Below are 19088 nucleotides of genomic sequence, written 5' to 3' on the forward strand. Positions count from 1 at the left end.
ACCTTCCCAGGCATCGCCTGGTTCGAATGTTACTTCTGAGGTTAATGCCGTCCAATCTAATACGGCAAACAAGGCTTCGAAAGAGAAGAAAAAAGGGAAAGCGAAAAATAAGCCGGAACAACCTAAGCAGGAAACCCCAAAACCTCAACCTGAGGACGGCACTAAACGCAAACCCAAATATCCTTGTCTTATTTGCGATGAAGATCACTTTACCAAGGATTGCCCGAGGCGGTCCGAAGTTAGTCGTTTGTTAAAAGGCACCTCTGGGACTCCTGCGGTGCTCAAAGAGCCCTTTCCCACCCAACACACTCAAAAAACTCAAATGGTGGCTGACCCTACTCAGCCTCCCTCTTCCTTTGGTTCTCAAGTGTTTATGGCTGGTACAATACCCATTAATATCAGTACTCGAACGAAAGATTATCCGTCATCTGCCGGGAAGGAGCCTGAGGTTCCCCCAAGTGCTCCCCCGTTCAGTTCAGGTCCGCTCCACATCGAGAGACCTACCACTGAAATGCCTCTTCGACCCCCTCCAAAAGGAGTACTCCGGAAATCCTCGTATAATCCGAATGCTCGTGCTGCACAGCACTACAACATCGTTGAGGACTTAGCACAGACTCCGTCGGCTATGTCCGCTTTAGAGGTTCTCCAGAGCTGCCCTTCTCAGAGGAAGTCCATGCTATCTGCCATTGGTGGCATAGACCCGGCCGATTCGGATTTAATAACTTTTGACTTGGAACGCCACACTCAGAGGCTGCCTCCCCAAATCGCCTTCCTCATACAGGTAATTATTGATTCCAAAACGATTCATCGTACAGTTATTGATGAAGGTGCCTCAACTTGCATCATGTCTGTTGCCTGTTGGAAAGCTATTGGATCTCCGACGTTGAGCCAATCTCCCACTACCTTGGAAGCTTTTGATGGAAGAGCGTCCCTTCCTTACGGTATACTCCAACGTTTACCAATCTCTTTGGAAGGGAAGACAGTCGAGATGGAAGTTGAAGTCGTTGATGCTACTCTAACCTACAACCTCCTTCTCGGACGTAGCTGGATATACGCGATGCAAGCTGTTGCTTCATCTTTCTTCTGAATTATCTGTTTCCCTCATCAAGGGAAGATCGTTACCGTTGACCAGCTCTCCTTTTTTGCTTCTTCTTCCGAAGGCACCATCCTGTTTGTGGAGCATACCTCCAAATTACCTAAGAGTCTGGGAGCTGGACTTTTCAAAGATCCTGATCTTATGGGTGTTTTTCCATTCCCTCCTCTAAATGTCGCCTCTGTCAATATGATCGCTACTGGCTCTGATCCGTGGCTCGTACCCCCCACAGACCAAGTAGATTCCTGGGGCGACCGGATGCCATTGAGTCCTGCCAAGTTTAATTATGTTGAAATCATTGCTGGCTCGGCTCCCTCTTCTGCACTTACTCCACCCTCAGGACTTCTAGGTGAGGCTTCTTCGGATTCTCTAGGAGAAATATTCCTCTCCGACGAAGCTATTATTGAGATTATGTCTCTGGAGGAACCTCCCTGGTATAGTTCTCACCATCGTTCCTCATTTCTCCCTGCCTCGCAGCATTTTCTGACATGCCTCAAGCGGTTTGCTCCTTGTCTCCCATCACAAATCCTTCAAACGCCTATTCAAATTAATCAGGTTTTTTCTGAAGGAAATATGGCAAACATTACGCGAACCCAACCCCTCGACATCTCTGTTAAACCCGGGATCGTCGAGCATCTTCACATCAGAGTCACTTGTACTCCAGAGGAGATTCAACTTTATTCCGAACTTTTTCGCGAATTTCGTGATGTTTTCGCATGGTCCTATGAAGAAATGCCTGGCATTGATTCTAGTATAGTGATGCATGAAATAATCACGTACCCAGATGCTAAGCCTGTTCGTCAACGTCTACGCCCTGTACACCCTCGGAAGGCTGCGGCGATTAAGGCCGAAGTAGAAAAGCTTCTTAACGCCGGTTTTATTTACCCTATTCCTCTTACAGATTGGGTTTCTAACATTGTCCCTGTAACTAAAAAACAGGGTACTATCCGAGTTTGTGTCGATTACCATGATATAAACAAAGCCTGTCCTAAAGATAACTTTCCGACACCATTCATTGATCAAATCATTGACGACTGCGCCGGCAGTGAAATGTATTCTTTTATGGACGGTTTCTTTGGTTATAACCAGATCAATATTGCTCCCGCCGATCAACACAAAACTGCTTTTATTTGTCCATGGGGGACTTTTGCCTATAAGAAGCTCCCTTTCGGCCTTAAAAATGTCGGTGCTACCTTCCAGCGTGCAATGTCTTATGCATTTCATGACATTCAGCATATTGTGCGACCTTATCTGGATGATCTTCCCGCTCATTCAGCTAAACGTCAGGACCACCCTAAACACCTTCGCGAAATCTTTCTTCGCTGTCGATTCTATCGAATCCGGCTAAATCCTCACAAATGTGTCTTCTGCGTTGAATCTGGCAGACTTATCGGTTTTATCGTTTCTAGAGAAGGCATCCGTTTGGATCCCCTTAAAGTCGAAGCTATCGTCAATCTCCCTCCCCCAACTTCTTTGCATCAGTTGTAGAGTTTGCAGGGGAAAGCCAATTTTTACGCCGTTTTGTTCCCAACTATGCCGAGGTGGCTAAAGGTTTTACACGATTACTGAAGTGTGATATCCCTTTCCATTGGGATACCACAGCTCAGTAATCTTTTGAGCGTCTCAAGAGTCTACTTGTTTCTGCTCCATTGCTTCGTCCTCCGAATTATTATCGCGACTACACATTGTATTTAGCCGCCGCTGATACCACTATCAGCATGGTTCTTGTTCAAACTGATAATGATAACAGTGAACATGTTATTTATTATCTCAGCCGCAACCTGTTAGACACGGAAACTCGATATGCTTATATCGAAAAGTTGGCACTAGCTGCAGTTTGTGCTGTACAACGCTTCCGTCATTATATTCTTTTGCGTACTACTACTGTGATTTCTGATTGCAACCCCATGACGTATATATTGTCACGCCAGTTACTAGGGGGCAAATACTCAAAGTGGATTGTTATCCTCCAAGAGTTTGACTTGGAATTTACCACTGCCAAGTCTAAGAAATCCCTTGTGTTTGCTGAGTTAATTTGCTCTTTTCCATCTTCTTCCTCGACCTCGCCTGCAGAAGATCAAATTCCAGATGAAACCCTGTTCCTCATTAGCACCCTCGATCCATGGTACAGAGATATAATCACATATCTGCAAACGTCCTCCTTCCGCCCGGGTGTGTCTAAAGACGCTCAGCGGAGGATTCGTCATCAATCTCAACCCTACCATATCATTGGAGATACATTATATCGTCTTGGTGCAGACTCCATTCTCCACCGTTGTCTTACTCTAGAGGAAGCTGAACGGGTTCTAAATGACTGCCACTCTGGTGCTTGTGGCGGACATATGTCCGGATATGCTACAGCCCAAAAAATCCTTCGTGCTGGCTATTTTTGGCCCTCTATTTTCAAGGATTGCATCCTTGCCGTCGGCTCTTGTCATGAGTGCCAGATATACCAGCGGAAAATGCAAGCGCCTTCTGCTCCGTTACACCCTGTAGTTTCCGTCGGCCCTTTTGCAAAATGGGGCATTGATTATATGACCTGTAACCCTCGCTCGTCCGGGGGGCATGGGTTTGTCATCGTTGCCGTCGATTGCTTTACTAAATGGGCCGAGGCGATGCCTACATTAACTGAAGACGGTCACACTGCGGCGCAATTTTTATTCAATCATGTTATTTCGCGATTCGGCGTCCCTCAAGCCATTGTCACTGATCACGGAAAGCATTTCCGTAATCATATGATGTCGGAATTAACAACCCAGCTAGGCTTGCAACACGATAGTTCAACTCCATACTACCCTCAGTCCAATGGTCAAGTTGAAGCTGTAAACAAAATCTTGGTTACAATGCTTCAACGTATCGTTGGTGTGCATAAATCTAACTGGCATTTGATGTTATTCCCTGCCTTATGGGCTTACCGAACCTCCGTGAAGGATGCCACTGGTTTCACTCCATTCCAACTAGTTTATGGACTAGAGGCTACCCTTCCAATTGAATTTGAGATCCCTTCATTGAAATTAGCCGTCGAGCTGCTTCCCAACACTACCCCGTTAGAAGAACGCCTTCTTTACCTAGAACGGTTAGATGAGACTCGTCGCCTGGCCTCTTTGGCCATCGAAACGGAAAAGAAGTGAGTCAAGACTCACTTCGATCAGACCGTCCATCCACGTTCTTTCGTTGAGGGAGACTTGGTCCTACTCTATGATCAAGCGAAAGATAAGCTAGGCGCAGGAAAGCTCGAGTCTATGTGGCTAGGCCCTTATATTGTTAAGAAAGTCCTGCAGAAAGGGGCCTACGAGCTGATTGATTATGAAGGAAACCCTCTTGGGAAGCCCCGAAATGGGCTTTACTTGAAAAAGTACTATGCGTGATGCTGGTACATTTTATTGTGTACATACATGTACTTTAGTGTATTGTGTGTCGGTTTTCGAGACATAGCTACCACTTATTGTGTTTTTCGCTTCTTGTGCAGATGCCGGATGCACCTTATGTTGGTTTCGCTGATGGTGCCTGCCGCAGTACCCGCGATTTGTCTTCTGCGGCATGGGTAATCTACGATCCTCATAGCGAGCTAATAGATTGCCAGGGTGTGTGTTTAGGCCATACTACTAACAATGTCGCCGAATACTGTGCTGTAATCGAGCTACTTGCTAGAGCAATTAATTTCGGTATTCGCGCAATGATAGTAAACCTGGACTCTCAACTTGTTGTCCACCAGCTCAACGGGCAATATTCCGTCAGAAACCATCATATACTAAGGTTGTATTTACGTGTAAGGTTGTTAGAAAGGCATTTTGATTTTATTACATATCAACATGTTCCGAGACAATTAAACACATTATCTGATGCATTGGCCAATCATGTATTAGATAGACATCTGCATAATTTGTAATTAAAACATTATGTAAGCAAGCACATGAAAACACAATAATGAACCATGAACATATGTATATATATACGTGTGTGTCAAAATGTTTGCGCCCCGCGCATTACATAATCCAAAAAATAATACATGTCCAAAACTCATACAGCTGTCGACAACATGTCTCTCAAAAACGTGCAAAAATGAAACCTAGGCGTCTAATCGCAGTGATGCTCATGATAGCATGTCACCGCCCGCACCAAACGTCTCAACATACGATGGACGCGAGTAGATACTCCCATCATATGCCTCTGGTACGCTCTAGGCACGTCTGCCAGTCTGCCATAATCTGGGATCCCTCGAGTAAGTGCCTCGAGGTTCTGTACTAGGTCATCATCGTCACCCTCTGCCTGAGGGTCCGCTGCAGGTTGTACTCTCCGTACGTTGTGAGGCAAGTCGGCTGGTCGCTCTGCACCAACGTCTGCATACATATATATAGGTGCTGTAAGAAACAGACATGAATTATAAAAACTTGAATATGTTAAAATATTAAAAACATAAAGGGTCCTTACCTAGCTCCTCATCCCAGTCCTCTCCCTCAGGCAACGGGAGGTCTGGATCTCCAGTAAAATCAGTGCCCGCATAGGGCCAGTCCTCCACGACAATCAACTGGTGTTGGAGCCAAATGAAGAACTCGGGCCTCCAGGCCATCTGCTGGCCCCCACCTCCTCTGGGCATAAGTGGTGCCCATCGAGCCAACCTCGGCTCCGGTGGCACTGGATCTACCACTATACCTCCTGGGATCCGGAATATCGGTAGTCGCTCCAGAAAAAATGATACTATGATGGATCCATATCCGAACTGTTTATTGCCATCACGCTTACATTTGGTAAGCTGCCTCTTGATATTTGTTGTTACTGTCGTGGCCCAATCAAATAATGTAGGGTGTAGGCACTCAGTTGCCAGCAGCAAGTGATTCTTGCTGGCCTCGTGGGGTGCCTGTACCCCAGCCGTCCGAGTGATAGTGAATAGTACCACTCGTAGCACCAAATCTGGGATAGTGACAATGTCCACCTTGGCACTATTGGATCCAAAATGGGCCCCAGGACAAACTCTGGCCATTACCTCCCCCATCTTTTCCCCAGAAGGTCTACTACTGGTCAAGATGGGCCGTGCACCCCGCCGAGATAGTCTGGTAATAAAATAGACATCAGAGACATCCAACTCCAATGTCTGGTCTTTCAGGCGGAATACCTGATCCTCAATATCCCAGGCATCCACAATAAACCTTAGTAACTCGGGCTGTGCACGTAGATATGAGGTAAGGAAGAATTTTTTCAAGCCACAATCTCGTAAAGCATCCATGCATGCGTCATCTTCCAATGCCAAAGCATCTATGGCCTCATGTTCCCTTTCTCTCCATTCTATAGCCATTCTGACCAATTCCTGCAACCAAAACACCAAAATGTCATCATAAGACCAATGGTGAAACCAAAAATCAAAGAAAATTGCAGGTTCAACGGTCAAAATTATGTGAAAATTGGTTCGCGCAATTGGCGCAACTGTTTTCCAAACAGTCGCGAAAATGGCGCGACTCCTTTTAGGAAAATAGCCCATTGGCGCGAACCTGCGTGGGAAACTCGCGCCAATGGGCGCAACCCTATTTTTTGCAATACCCCTTGCAGAGGATCATTCTGTGGATGGAAAACTGAAAGAATGGAGTAAAAATGAAGCTAAGGATGAAGCCTCTTACCTGTTTCAAACGGCGGCTCGAATGGTCTCCTGGATTGGTCGCAATCAGCAATTGAAGTTTGCACCCAAAACCCTCCAACAATAAACTTACAAGGTAAAAAGTGAAAAGTAATTTTATTTTTTACTATTTCACTATTTATAACTTCTTTTGGCTTAAAAAACACATTAAAATCATGTTTTTGTGAATGTTTTTATGTCAAAGTAGGGTTTTACGCTGTTTTTGTATGTTGACAGGGATTAGTGCCACTCAAGCAACATAACGAACTCCTTTTTTCGGTTTTTCGAGCTCGGTAAAACACGAGAAAAGGTTACTTCAAGGTCCGCTTTCAGCTCTTTTCTGACCATTTAAAGAAGAAAAGATTGCCGAGTCACTCCTCTCGACTCGTTAAATGGTAATAAGGGGCGGTCGTTTTAAGTTCTTTTTGTCGACCGTTAAAACATAAAAAGATCACCGGGTTTTTGTCATTTCAAACTCGTTAATGGTTACGAAGCGACGTGGTTTTGACCGCTTTTTTACTTTTTCGGGTCGAAATCACTAATTATGAAAAGTACTCCTCGATCGTAATGATCGGGTGGTTCTTTCGGGTATTATTTTATACTTTTTCGGGCCCGAGAGACACAACTTTACGAAAAAGGACATCCCTGGAGTTTCCTTTTCTGCTGTCTTTTCAAACTCTCTAAACATGAAAAGACGCCGAGTTCTTCCTTTGTCAGACTCGTTAAAACTTAATGACATCGGATTTTGTCACAACACAAGCATATGCTATCCCCATCAAGCTTGTTAAAAATAACTGGGGTACTCGCCAGAAATGGCGGGGGGAAAAGAAAATTTTTGAACCATAATTATTACCATAACGGCAGTATGTCGCTCTTGAACATGGCACTTTTTGTTTTCGTGTCCGGGGTGGGGATATTTCATCTCATATCTTTCACTTGCTTCCATGGACTTGGGTACCCTATTTGACCTCTCATCCACTCATTGCCTCGTCATCATGACCTTTGATACATTGATGTCAAATACTGCCAATTCCGTTAATGTGCCGCCGATATGTTCAAGAGAAGTTGACCTCTGCAAAGAAACGACCTCCCTCTGATAGTTCCCACAATCTTGATTCACAACATTCTCTCTTTGTCTCGTGTCGATGATGTGGGAAACATTATGGCCCACCTTCGATCAAGGTCACTCCCTGTCGACTTCAACTCATTATCCAGGAAGTTGATCTAGAGACTCCTTTTCGGTGCCTTGGAGCCTGCATGCCTCAATGGTAGGTTCTTCGTGTTCGACATGAGGTTTTCATCATTGGCCTCCGATCGAATGATTCTACGGGTGTTCGACTTCAGATCATTGATTCACGCGCCGTAGATTGTACCTATAGTACCTTGAGGGCCATTGTCATTATTGGTGGTACCTCTCGCGTCTGTTAACAGTTTCCACTATTGACTGGTAATCAGACGATGTTCATGCATGTTCGACTCCGGCTCATATATTCACATGCTTGAACTTGTACTCTTGTTCGGGGCGGGATGGAGCGCAAGACCCTGGATTGTGTCTGTTGTAATCCAGGCGTGATTCTTGATACTTGACTCATTCACTGGATGGCTGCGACCATACCTGAGTCAATTCATTGATCCTAACCAGATGGCTGCGTCCATACTATGGATCCAGACTATTTATGTACTCTCTTATGGATGGCTGCGACCATACAACGTACATCATGTAATTGAACTATCAGTCATGTCTCTCAATACAGATCCTCGGCGGCAGTAACTATATGTGTTCTTATATGTGTTCTTATGTGTGTTCTTGTAAAGCATTTCACCCCTCTCCACCTCTCGGACTTCATGCTTTATGGGGCATCTGTTACACTGTAATTTGTCACCATCCCTGTTACTCCTCTTGTCGTACCTTGGAGGACTCATCCCGGGAGTTATAAGAAGTGACAAAGTCTAAAAACACTTACATTATGTTCCCCTGAGTATGTACTCCATGTTCCCTGAAGACACCTTCTGCAGATTATCCCTGAAAAGTGCTCTTTTTCCATTGGCGCAAGTCCACAGCATCTTACCCACGCCAATCATGGAGATCCTCAAAAGAGGGCGCGACTATTGGCACTCTGTCTTAGAGCAACAGTCGCGCCAACCAAGTTTAGTCATGCTTTTTGCCTTAACGCATGTCCGACTCTTGTTTCCTTCATTACATGGAGCTTTTCTGAGGATAAAAAATCAGCTTTATGTCGAGCTCTATCCTATCTCCATCTTTAATGGCCTTTGGGGATAATGTTAATCCACAAAAGGTGTCCCGGTTCATCGTATCCTCCTCCTTTCTTCATCTATATAAGCTTGTCATTATGCATTGGACAAGCTAGTGATAGTAGTGATAATCGTTAGTCATGGAGTGTTAGATGTTGAGTTCTTGAGTTCTTGGAGGAATGCTAGTGAGTGCTAGAGAGGTTATGCTGCCGGAGAGGAGATGCATTGCAAGACACATATAGTTACTCTCCCAGCCAGGAGAAGGGTCGACGTCAGAACAATGGTTGTAACTTTTCCTGTTTATTATTAATTGATGAGCGACTGCTATTATAGTTCCAATCTCATTATCTATCATGGTGATGTGTTGATTTATTTCCTTTCTGACTGAAATATAGTTGTGCCTTGGTAGTTTTTATGTTGGTATCTGTCTCTTCCTTTGCATGTGCAGGTGTTCGTTTATGATCTGTTGGAGCGAGGGAGCGGGGATATCAACTCTGCTTCAATCATAGCGTTGGACTCCAGGTTGGTCTTCTTGATTCACCTTCGATGCATAACTAGGAACTTGTGTAGCAGCGTGGTTTGATTGTGGCTAGTTCTGTTATAGGCTAGTGGGATCGCCTCTGTCCGCAGAGGGGATTTACCTGACCAACAGCTACGAAAATATTTTTCAATGCCTACACGATTTTTATAGCACTCGAAAATATTCCGCAGTGCCTATTGAAAGCAATTTTTTAGGGTTGCGTTATGGGTTTTTGAAGCTTTTTCTGGCATGTCAATTGTGCCATGTGTTCGAGTGAATCCCATCTACATCAGATGAGGTGAGAGAAAGGGTTGGAATGCTTGAGAGAGATATGTCTTAGTTATGGCAAAAGAAATCTCCATTGTTATTTTGACTGTGTAAATTAATTTCAAGAATTGAGTTTAAGAACATAGATGTGCTTGTGGTTGTTTTAGTCATGGGTAAAGGGACAGTTGGGTCACCCAGTCTGTCACCATCAATTTCCATGCAAAAAAAAATTATTATGAGCTAAAATAATTTTAATTTTACCAAATCCCAAGGAAAAAGTTCACCTTCTTAGAATTTATAAGAATGTTCCTTATATTGATAATTTGTCTAACCATAGAAAAAATAGTGTACATTGTATAATTCATTGATTAATCTACTTTACAAATGATTTCACTAATAAAATTTTTACATTAACCATTACATCCTTAAATGCTAGCTCCAACAATAAGTAATGCAAAATCATACTCTAGAGAGGTAATTTTTCTCTTATTAATAAATTAGCACTTTTAGGGAGGCTCTTCTTCTTCTCGATGTTCATAAGTTGATTAAACTTATCATTGGAAATAGGAGTGTTCTTATTCCTCTAGTTGTCGAATAATATAATCTTCATCCTCTATAACTATCATGGACACTTCAAAGTCATTTTTTGTCATTAATTCTATTATGATTCATATCAAAATAAATATATACATTAAATTAAAAATTATATATATATATATATATATATATATATATCTTTCGGGAATAAATATATTTTCATTGATTTGGCTTCATTTAGAAAGTTCAAGGAAATTTTTAGATGGTGTGACCAAGCTAGCTTTGATGGCACTAGTGTGATCATTTTTAGTTTTTGGACAATGAAAAAGTTATGACTACATGACGTTGCAACTAAAAATGGTTATAACTACCATGGTAATTTATAATTCCAATTTGTAAATTGTTTGACCACTCTACTTCAAATGGAACTAGTGTGATGGTAATCTTCTAAATAGATGAAGAGAAAACCTCCCTTAAGAAAATATATGAAATAAGAAAAAGTTGATTCTCATTAGCTAAAGAAAATTCTTTCATACCACTCTTTATAATCCTTATCTAATTCAAGGCATATTTCAAAATAACTAGTATTTGACGACAATAATAAACTCACTGATTATAGAGTACTCCTAGAGTAAGGCAATATGATCAATTACTTCTTATGCATGGATTGACTCCATCAAATATACTTGTTTATATATATATACTCATAAATATTCCTAGGGCCTATGCCAACTATGCCTCGCTATTACATTCCATTAATTATTACTAATCAACTACCAAAAGGGCTTTATACAATATGCATAACCCATTAAATTAATTATTGAGATAATGCATCAACAACTTAGCGGGTCTTATTCCCTATGTATTGTCATATTTCATTGATTATTATTCCTAGTTACATTATAACGTCCTCATATCCCATTGTAACAACCATAATGAGAATACTATTTACATTCTTCTTCTTTTCACTTTTTCATCTTTCTTCAATCTCCACGACCCTTATTATTTTTCTTATAATTCAGTATCTACCTTCCACTATGTTTTTATTCCTTAGAATTGACTATCTTTATTATTTATGTTTATTTATATATCTTCCCTTATGCATTTTATTTTATTTTTGGCATAACCCCTTATCTTTATTTTCCTTTTCTAACCTCTAAAATCTAACAACAATGAAAAACAAAAATAGGGATCAATTTTATTTAATACAACAATGAGAAATAAAAATAGAGCTATCTCATGAAAAAGTTCAATAGAAAAATTAAATAACACATAAGCTCCATCATAACATAGATTTCACAATAAACTAAAATAAACAGAGTTTAGACAACCAAATTACAACCTTACAATGAATTATAAATATCATGGAATGCTACCCAATCTCTCTTAACTAGACTAACACACTTGCCACATAATGGTAGTTGATCATTTAGCAATTGATACTTTCAAATATGAGAAGATTTATATGAATATTAAACAAAATTTCTAGCTTCCAATAATTATTCCTACATTAACATCTAACCATAAAAATTTATGACAATAATGTGGTAAGAATTAGGACTATTTTACTAAGATCTAGATAAAGTTAGACTATTGTCTCTAAAATTTCTTAATATTAAAGCATTATATATACTCTTACATTAAAAATCATAGATATTTAATAAAATTAAATAATAATAAAAAGAAAAACCAAAAAAACTTTCTCAAATATGTTCATGTTATAACTCTTTCATAATTAATAGTCATTCTTCTAATAATACTCCCTACTTTTAATATGGTATCTCAAATCTTAGTTTAATATTAATCAATTAGAAGCCTAATTCCACTACACTTTTTTTGATAGCTTTGATACTATACTAATTATATCAAATTTCAAATCTTATTAAAAGATAAGACATTTTAATTGGAAATTTCTAGATGGCTTTTAGAATCCAAGGAAACATAGATCATCTCATGTTTTTTTATTTCTTTGTTGTTCTTGCTTTTTTTTTCTATGTGTTTTGTGACATCTACTATGTTTATGGAATATGTGTACCACTCTAAGGGATAACTTTCTACCACCTCAACCACTGAGCCTAGAGTGTTTAGAGAATTGAACCAACTAACTCTCAATAGAAACGTTGATTTAATTAGTGTGACTCTACCAATTGAGCTAACCCTCACCCAACATTTTTCTTGTATTGTTATCTAGCCATCATAAAAACTTCTTTAAAGCCAAAAAAACTTCTAATTCATAAATATTTTTCTAGAGGTGATTAGGGGAAAATAATATCTCCATTAGAAATTACAAGTACTTTTACATATTTAGATATTTTTTTCATATTTAAAAATTAGGTACTTTTAAAGTTAATTTGAAAAATTACATTTCATCTTTTTATGTCATTTTGAAATTTAATGTAGAAAAAAGGTTTTAAAAGTTTTCTATTTTCCTTTTTTCTTTACACTACTTTATAGAGAAACATCAATATAACTAACATATCTCTTTATTTAGATTCCATTCTAATATTGAACCTCTTCTAATTATTTTTATATACACTACTTTATAGAAAAACATCAATATAACTAACATATCTCTTTATTTAGATTCCATTCTAATATTGGACCTCTTCTAATTATTTTTATATATTTTACAAATAATATCACAAGCATAACAATTACAAGGTAGACAAGTCTACAAAATAGTATCCACACTAAAAATTATTATAATTGAAAAGTCCCCTTTAGGTGCATATTCTTCCATTGGTGTGATAGGATGATACCCCACTTTAGTATACACATTCCCTTAGTGACATGCCTTTTTGGGCATGGCTCTCTTTTCCCTAGAGTTTTTATCGATATTGTTCTCACCATACATGGAAGTCTTAGTATGTGCTCTTGGACAATTTCCTTATAATTTGGTATGTGTTATTTTCACAATAAACGAAACTCTTACCTATACTCTCAAACAATTCCCTTATACAATTCCTATATAGTTTATATATGTATTAGTTTCACTAAAATTTTATTATGTACTTTAACACAATTCAGATTAGTTTTGATATTATAATTATTAGATAATGACATTCTAGTGGCTTTCATATCATAATTATTAGATGGTGACAATATATTGATCACTTATTTGGTACAAACATAGCAATCACTTTTTAGTATCATGCCTCATGGACACAATAATATATGGATTTTAATTGTTATCTATACAATGTCCATAATAATTACAAGCTTTACTAGACTATGATGCTATCAAATATAGTCTTTGTCATAACTAAGGTACAAACATCACTATCAATTTTAGTTTTGCTCCTTCTGACACAACCATTATTTTTGGCTTCTAATTGTTTTCCATGTGATGTCCATAATAATTTGAAGTATTCCTATACTCCTATGACATCATCAATAGTTTTGGCCTAAACTAGTGTAGTTTATAATATTTTGGTGTCACAAACACTAGTTTATAAGAAATTATAGGGTGGTAAGGAATTACTCTCAATAATATTAATGTTATCTACAATTTGATCTCATTTTTTTATTGATGTGAAAATGATTTATCTAGTATTAAATAAGGTAATGCTTATTCTACATTCACTCCTTTAAAAATTAAAAATGTCTTAAAAAAATTATTCCACATTAACACTCTCATCCATATGTATATTATGTAAATAATTACTCATAACCCTATATAACTTTATTTTATTAGTGTATTTTTTAATTTAGCAATAATGGTACAAAATGCATTTTGTTTCAAAATAACAAATTTCCTTCCGAGTGAGAGAATCATCCCACTCACACCATTGGAACAGTGGAACTCTCCTTTAGGATTGCTTTGAATTTATTACTCTCTTTCCTTCCAAGTGAGAGGATCCTCCCACTCACATCATTGGAACAGTGGAACTCTCTTTTAGGATTTCTTTCAATTTATCACTCTCCTTCCCCGTCGTTTACTATTATCTGTTCTAATTAAATGGTTTTGCATGAATTATTAGTTTGTACATACTGATATTTCCATTCTCTGCTGTCTTGTTTAAATAATTTCGATTGGTTGAAATTAAAAAAAAAGAAAAAGAAAACTTAACATAGATTTCCGTGTCTTGTGTCATTCAACTGTCTATATATATTAAAATATCAATGTTTAGCCATATATGGTATCACAAGATTGAGATTTCCTTGAGGATTAAGGATCAATATCCGGCTTCTGCTTTATACTAAAGATGCGCTAATGGGACCGAGAGTGATCCTGTTAAGAGTCTCGTGCTTTTAGACTTGTCTGCCTTTTAGATATTTATCCAGCTTGACCAAGACGGAGAGTGATCCTTCTGTTAAGAGTCGTTCTTTTAGACTTGTTTGCCTTTTAGATATTTATCCAGCTTGACCAAGACGATAAAGTATATGATGGGAAAGAAGAAATTAGAAACCCTACTTATGGAGGCTGCTTTCACAAATATTACAAAATGTTTAATAAGGAATGTCATTATGTACCAGAAGAACACGTGAAATACTACGTTCTGCAATGGCCAGTGTGTTGATAATCATAAAGCAAAACGGTGGGAACTTTTGTGAAAATCATGACCGACTCCAGTGGAATGAAATGATCTACACAACACTTTTCTTTCTGGATAAGCGTGTAAGCAGCCAGCCCATCAGGTCCTTTCCACCAAGGTGTACAACACATGTCATAAATGCGGTCTGAATAGTTTACAGTTCAGGTCAAGTTGCGTAAGCCCTTAGGCTCTGTCATTCTTACCCAAAGACTGTATAGCTCACAAAACAGATTACACATTTGTATTAAATCTGTAATGTACACGTTCCAAGTATTTTAGACTTATTGTTAAGAGAAAACTTAGGGAAGCAGTACTAAAATATGCGGGTCACGACATTCTAAGAAAGATAGGGTTGAATGTTTGTTGTCGTGTGAATATTGTCAGGAGCCAAGACCCGCAGCTCGTGGACTAGAAGGTGCGAGATTATTTCATTTTTGTTGAAGAGATAAAGTGTATTTTATGTCCTCCCATATATATCTATATATCATCTCAGATTGTCCCAAACTCACCTGCCATTCTCAGCGAAATTCGTTTTCATTGATTAGAGTTGTTTGTTGGACGGATAGAGCAAAGGCAGAGCACGATCGGTGCAGTGAGAAGGGAATAAGCCATATTCAATTATACCATGCAGGAGAACGCCAAAAACACAGCAGTACGCACTCCTTGCTGCTCAAAAGTTGGACTCAACAGAGGCCCATGGTCTCCAGAGGAAGACCTCCTCCTCAGCCAATACATAGAGGCCTTTGGTGAAGGCCGATGGAGGACATTACCGAAAAAAGCAGGTAACAAATTCACATAGTATTCCTTCATACACCCAAATGGAATCATGGCAGTCCATGTTGAAAAGGTGCCCATAGAATCAAGGTTGTTATGCAGATTCTTTATGAGAATCTGTGTTGCAAGTGGGTGTTAGGCTTTGCATTCACGGCATATTTTGTGAAACTGACTTGTTGCAGGTTATGCAATGGTGGTCTTGATATATATACAATTCTATTCTTGATATTTGTTTAGAATATTTGATCATTCCTATAGATAGGGTAGTTTGTGAGGATGAGATTGATGTATCGTATGGTTTGGAGAAGTGGGAGATCATTCTTTTGTCATTACTGTAGAGGTCTGCATTTATGGAGAATGGATCCTATGCTTTTAATTCCTCCCATGTTGACAGTGACGTGTTAAGAATTTCTTCATGTCTTCTGTATTTCTACAAGTATGGGTAGTTACACACAGTATCAGTTCGAATCCATCTCCACCTTCAAGAATATATATATATTCTTCACTGTAACAACGAATATCCAAAGGTTCCAAATCATGTACTGTGACTTACATATCAGCCTTGCAGGTTTGAAGCGGTGTGGCAAGAGCTGTAGATTGAGATGGATGAATTATCTAAGACCTGATGTCAAACGAGGATACATTTCACCAGAAGAAGAGGACCTTATTCTCAGGTTACACAGACTTCTTGGCAACAGGTTATTAATTTCACCCAATATTTGGCCTTCTCTTCCATTCATATGAACGAATTCTTGTTTTCCCATAAAAGCTAGGTGTCCCAGATGCAGATGTTCTTGAGTTTCGCAGCTTATATAAAGAATCAGCTTGTATCCAGTACAACATTCTCTGATTAAAGTATGGACTGGCACCTTATTAGCACTGTGATACATGTATCTATCGATATAATTACACTTCTTCACTTTAGGGTTTGCAATACAATCTCAGTATCTTAAAATTACACATTGATCATAGGCTTTGTTTGTAATGCAATTTGAGCAAGTTTATTAATTCATATCTGAGGAAGAGAAATGAAATTGCTATCTCTCACAGATACATATGATCACTGACCCTCATCCTCTGGTAAAGAATGTATATATGACAATCAAAGTGTATTAATTTGAAATAAAGCTTGCATATAATGTTTTTAGCCATTTAAGATGCATATTTTTTTCAGTCACTCTAATTAAAACCCTCCATCCTTATCAACCTCTATCCTTTCAGTGTATAAGTCACTGAATTACGATTCTCAATGAGTAATACTTCACCTGAAGTAAGATTCCAAGTGACTGATACTTCACCTCAAGTATTTGCATGTTAGGGTTAAGCGTATAAAACCATGGATGTCTTGATTTGACAGTGCAGTCCTCTTGTTTATGTCTACAGAATTTGGAGAGGTTACTCAATTTTTTCCAAAACCATAGAGAGAAAACCCTAATTTTGTATTTTTGAATGAATGCGCAGGTGGTCTCTAATCGCAGGCCGTATACCGGGGAGAACAGATAACGAGATCAAGAATTACTGGAACACTCATCTAAGTAAACAGCTTATCAGTCAAGGCATTGATCCGAGGACTCACAAGCCCCTGCCTGAAAGCAAGATTGAAACATCTGCAAACTGCAACAATGGTGCTCCAGAGACCAATGATATGACTCCAAGATCATCAAAGCAAGAATGCAAGCCACTGCAACCTGATCAGAATGAGGTAGTTACACATCAAACATTGAGAAAATATTCTGAGACTACTGGGACTATGTTAGCACATCAGGCAGCTACAATATCGACTGGATTCAACAAAAATCAATACCCTAAAAATACCCATATCAGCTCCAATGATGTTCATCTTCCACGTAAAAAGCACAAGCCTGATAATGCAATTGACCTTTTCAGAGCCTCCGCATTAACGCAACCAGCTCATGTTATAACCTCTCCTCATGCCATAAACGACTACGAGGGCATGGCTGATATGATACAATGGAAGTCTAAATCAAAAGCTTCTCATGCCATGGGGACTGCAGATTACATGACATCTTTCATGTTACATGACCTATTTCCCTCAACAATCCCCTTGCCTCTTATTGAATCAGAGAAAGGAGTTTCAATCTTGCAGGTCTCTTCTTCTACATCAGTACTTAACAATTTATCAATCAATATTAACAACGAAGCATTTGATCCTGGTTTGTTAGGTCATAACCGTTCTCCTTACTGGATGAACAATCCTGTCATGAACTTTGACATGCCATTGAATGCAATCACAGTATCTGGCCCTCAGGTTGCAGATGTATATGGGGATTACAATGGTCAGATAAGTCATGCTATAACACCTTCCAGATCCAAAAGCGAATATAATGTTTTATACGAAGGGAACCGATTGTCAAACCCTCCTTTGGGTATGGGAAATTTTGACTTATCTAACTTGCAGCGAAGGCAACATCATGAACAAAAGGAAGAGAACTTCATGTTGCCTGGTCAGGCAAATGAAATGATGGCCAATCAAGCAAACAACAGCAGCAGTGTTCACCATATGGGTCCAATTCCCCCTGATGGGAATCCTGATTTATATTCTTCATATTTTCTTGATTCAATCGCCCATGAAGACCTACTTAACATCAACAACACAAACAATAATCCCACATCCTCTTTTTCAACCTCCACTTCTCAGGCTCTGCAGCTGCGATTAGAGCCAGAAACTCCAAACCTCTCTTATGATTTGTGGTCTTTACCCCAGTATCATCCTTATGTTTGATCTATAATGGGTAGTTATATTTTTTTGTCTGCAGTGAATTACGTTATTAGTTGTGTATGAGATAGTATCGCACACCTCTCTTCCATGAGTGTATTGAACTCCGAATGTTCAAAAAAATAGAGGATTTGTTTATGTTTATTTCAAGTTGAACGTTATTCATTTGTAACCGGTCTTAATCAATTGACTCCTTGTTGTCTCATTGTTCGCTTTATTTTTGAAGTGAAGAAATGATTAAATGTGAGATTGTTGTGTGTGACACTTCAAGAGATTTTTTATATGTCCATTTGGTTACTGTTATTCATTCAAATATCAAAATCAAAATCGAAACACATTACATTGGTGTAAAAAAACAGATTTACAGATGAACACAGGCTAAGTAATGAATTCTCATTGAGTAATGATAATCCATGATGAGTAGTGTTGGTACATAAAATGTTATTTATGTGTAACTTTTTTTCTTTAATAGATATTGAGTAGTTTTGGTTCATAAAATAAAATTTTATTCATGTGTAAATTTTTTTTATGAAAATTATATTAATTAAATAATTAATAAATACATATAACAATTAAAATATTTATACACAATCAAAATAATTATATATTATTTATAACGCAATTAATTATATAATAATAATTTGTAAAACTATATTAAAAATGAAAATTAAAAACAAAAAAAAGCAAAGTTTTTCTAAACCTTAATCCATTTCATTGGATTGTGCATACCAAGCAGAAACTGAAAACAAAAAAAAGGAAAGATT

The 19088-nt window shown here is 38.6% G+C and overlaps 1 protein-coding gene across 1 annotated transcript; it reads left to right on the forward strand.

Moving 5' to 3' along the window:
* Positions 1-15336: 15336 nt before the first annotated feature.
* On the forward strand, positions 15337-18529 carry LOC149255389 (uncharacterized). Its single transcript, XM_089457221.1, has 3 exons — positions 15337-15595; positions 16156-16285; positions 17049-18529. Exons 1-3 carry the CDS (start codon positions 15439-15441, stop codon positions 18328-18330), a joined length of 1569 nt encoding a protein of 522 aa, XP_089313347.1. The 5' UTR covers positions 15337-15438; the 3' UTR covers positions 18331-18529.
* Positions 18530-19088: the final 559 nt, after the last annotated feature.

The sequence above is a fragment of the Pinus tabuliformis genome, chromosome 7 (genome assembly GCF_031772625.1).
Source record: "Pinus tabuliformis cultivar Carrire ecotype Pingquan chromosome 7, CPIR1, whole genome shotgun sequence".
Classification (NCBI taxonomy): Eukaryota; Viridiplantae; Streptophyta; class Pinopsida; order Pinales; family Pinaceae; genus Pinus; species Pinus tabuliformis.

What these genes read in the sequence shown, in the direction of transcription:
- LOC149255389 (XM_089457221.1), top strand. Translation starts at nt 15,439, where the DNA reads ATGCAGGAGAACGCCAAAAACACAGCAGTACGCACTCCTTGCTGCTCA. An exon ending in GACATTACCGAAAAAAGCAG is followed by an intron (nt 15,596 to 16,155) that starts GTAACAAATTCA and finishes TCAGCCTTGCAG; the next exon opens with GTTTGAAGCGGTGTGGCAAG. An exon ending in CACAGACTTCTTGGCAACAG is followed by an intron (nt 16,286 to 17,048) that starts GTTATTAATTTC and finishes ATGAATGCGCAG; the next exon opens with GTGGTCTCTAATCGCAGGCC.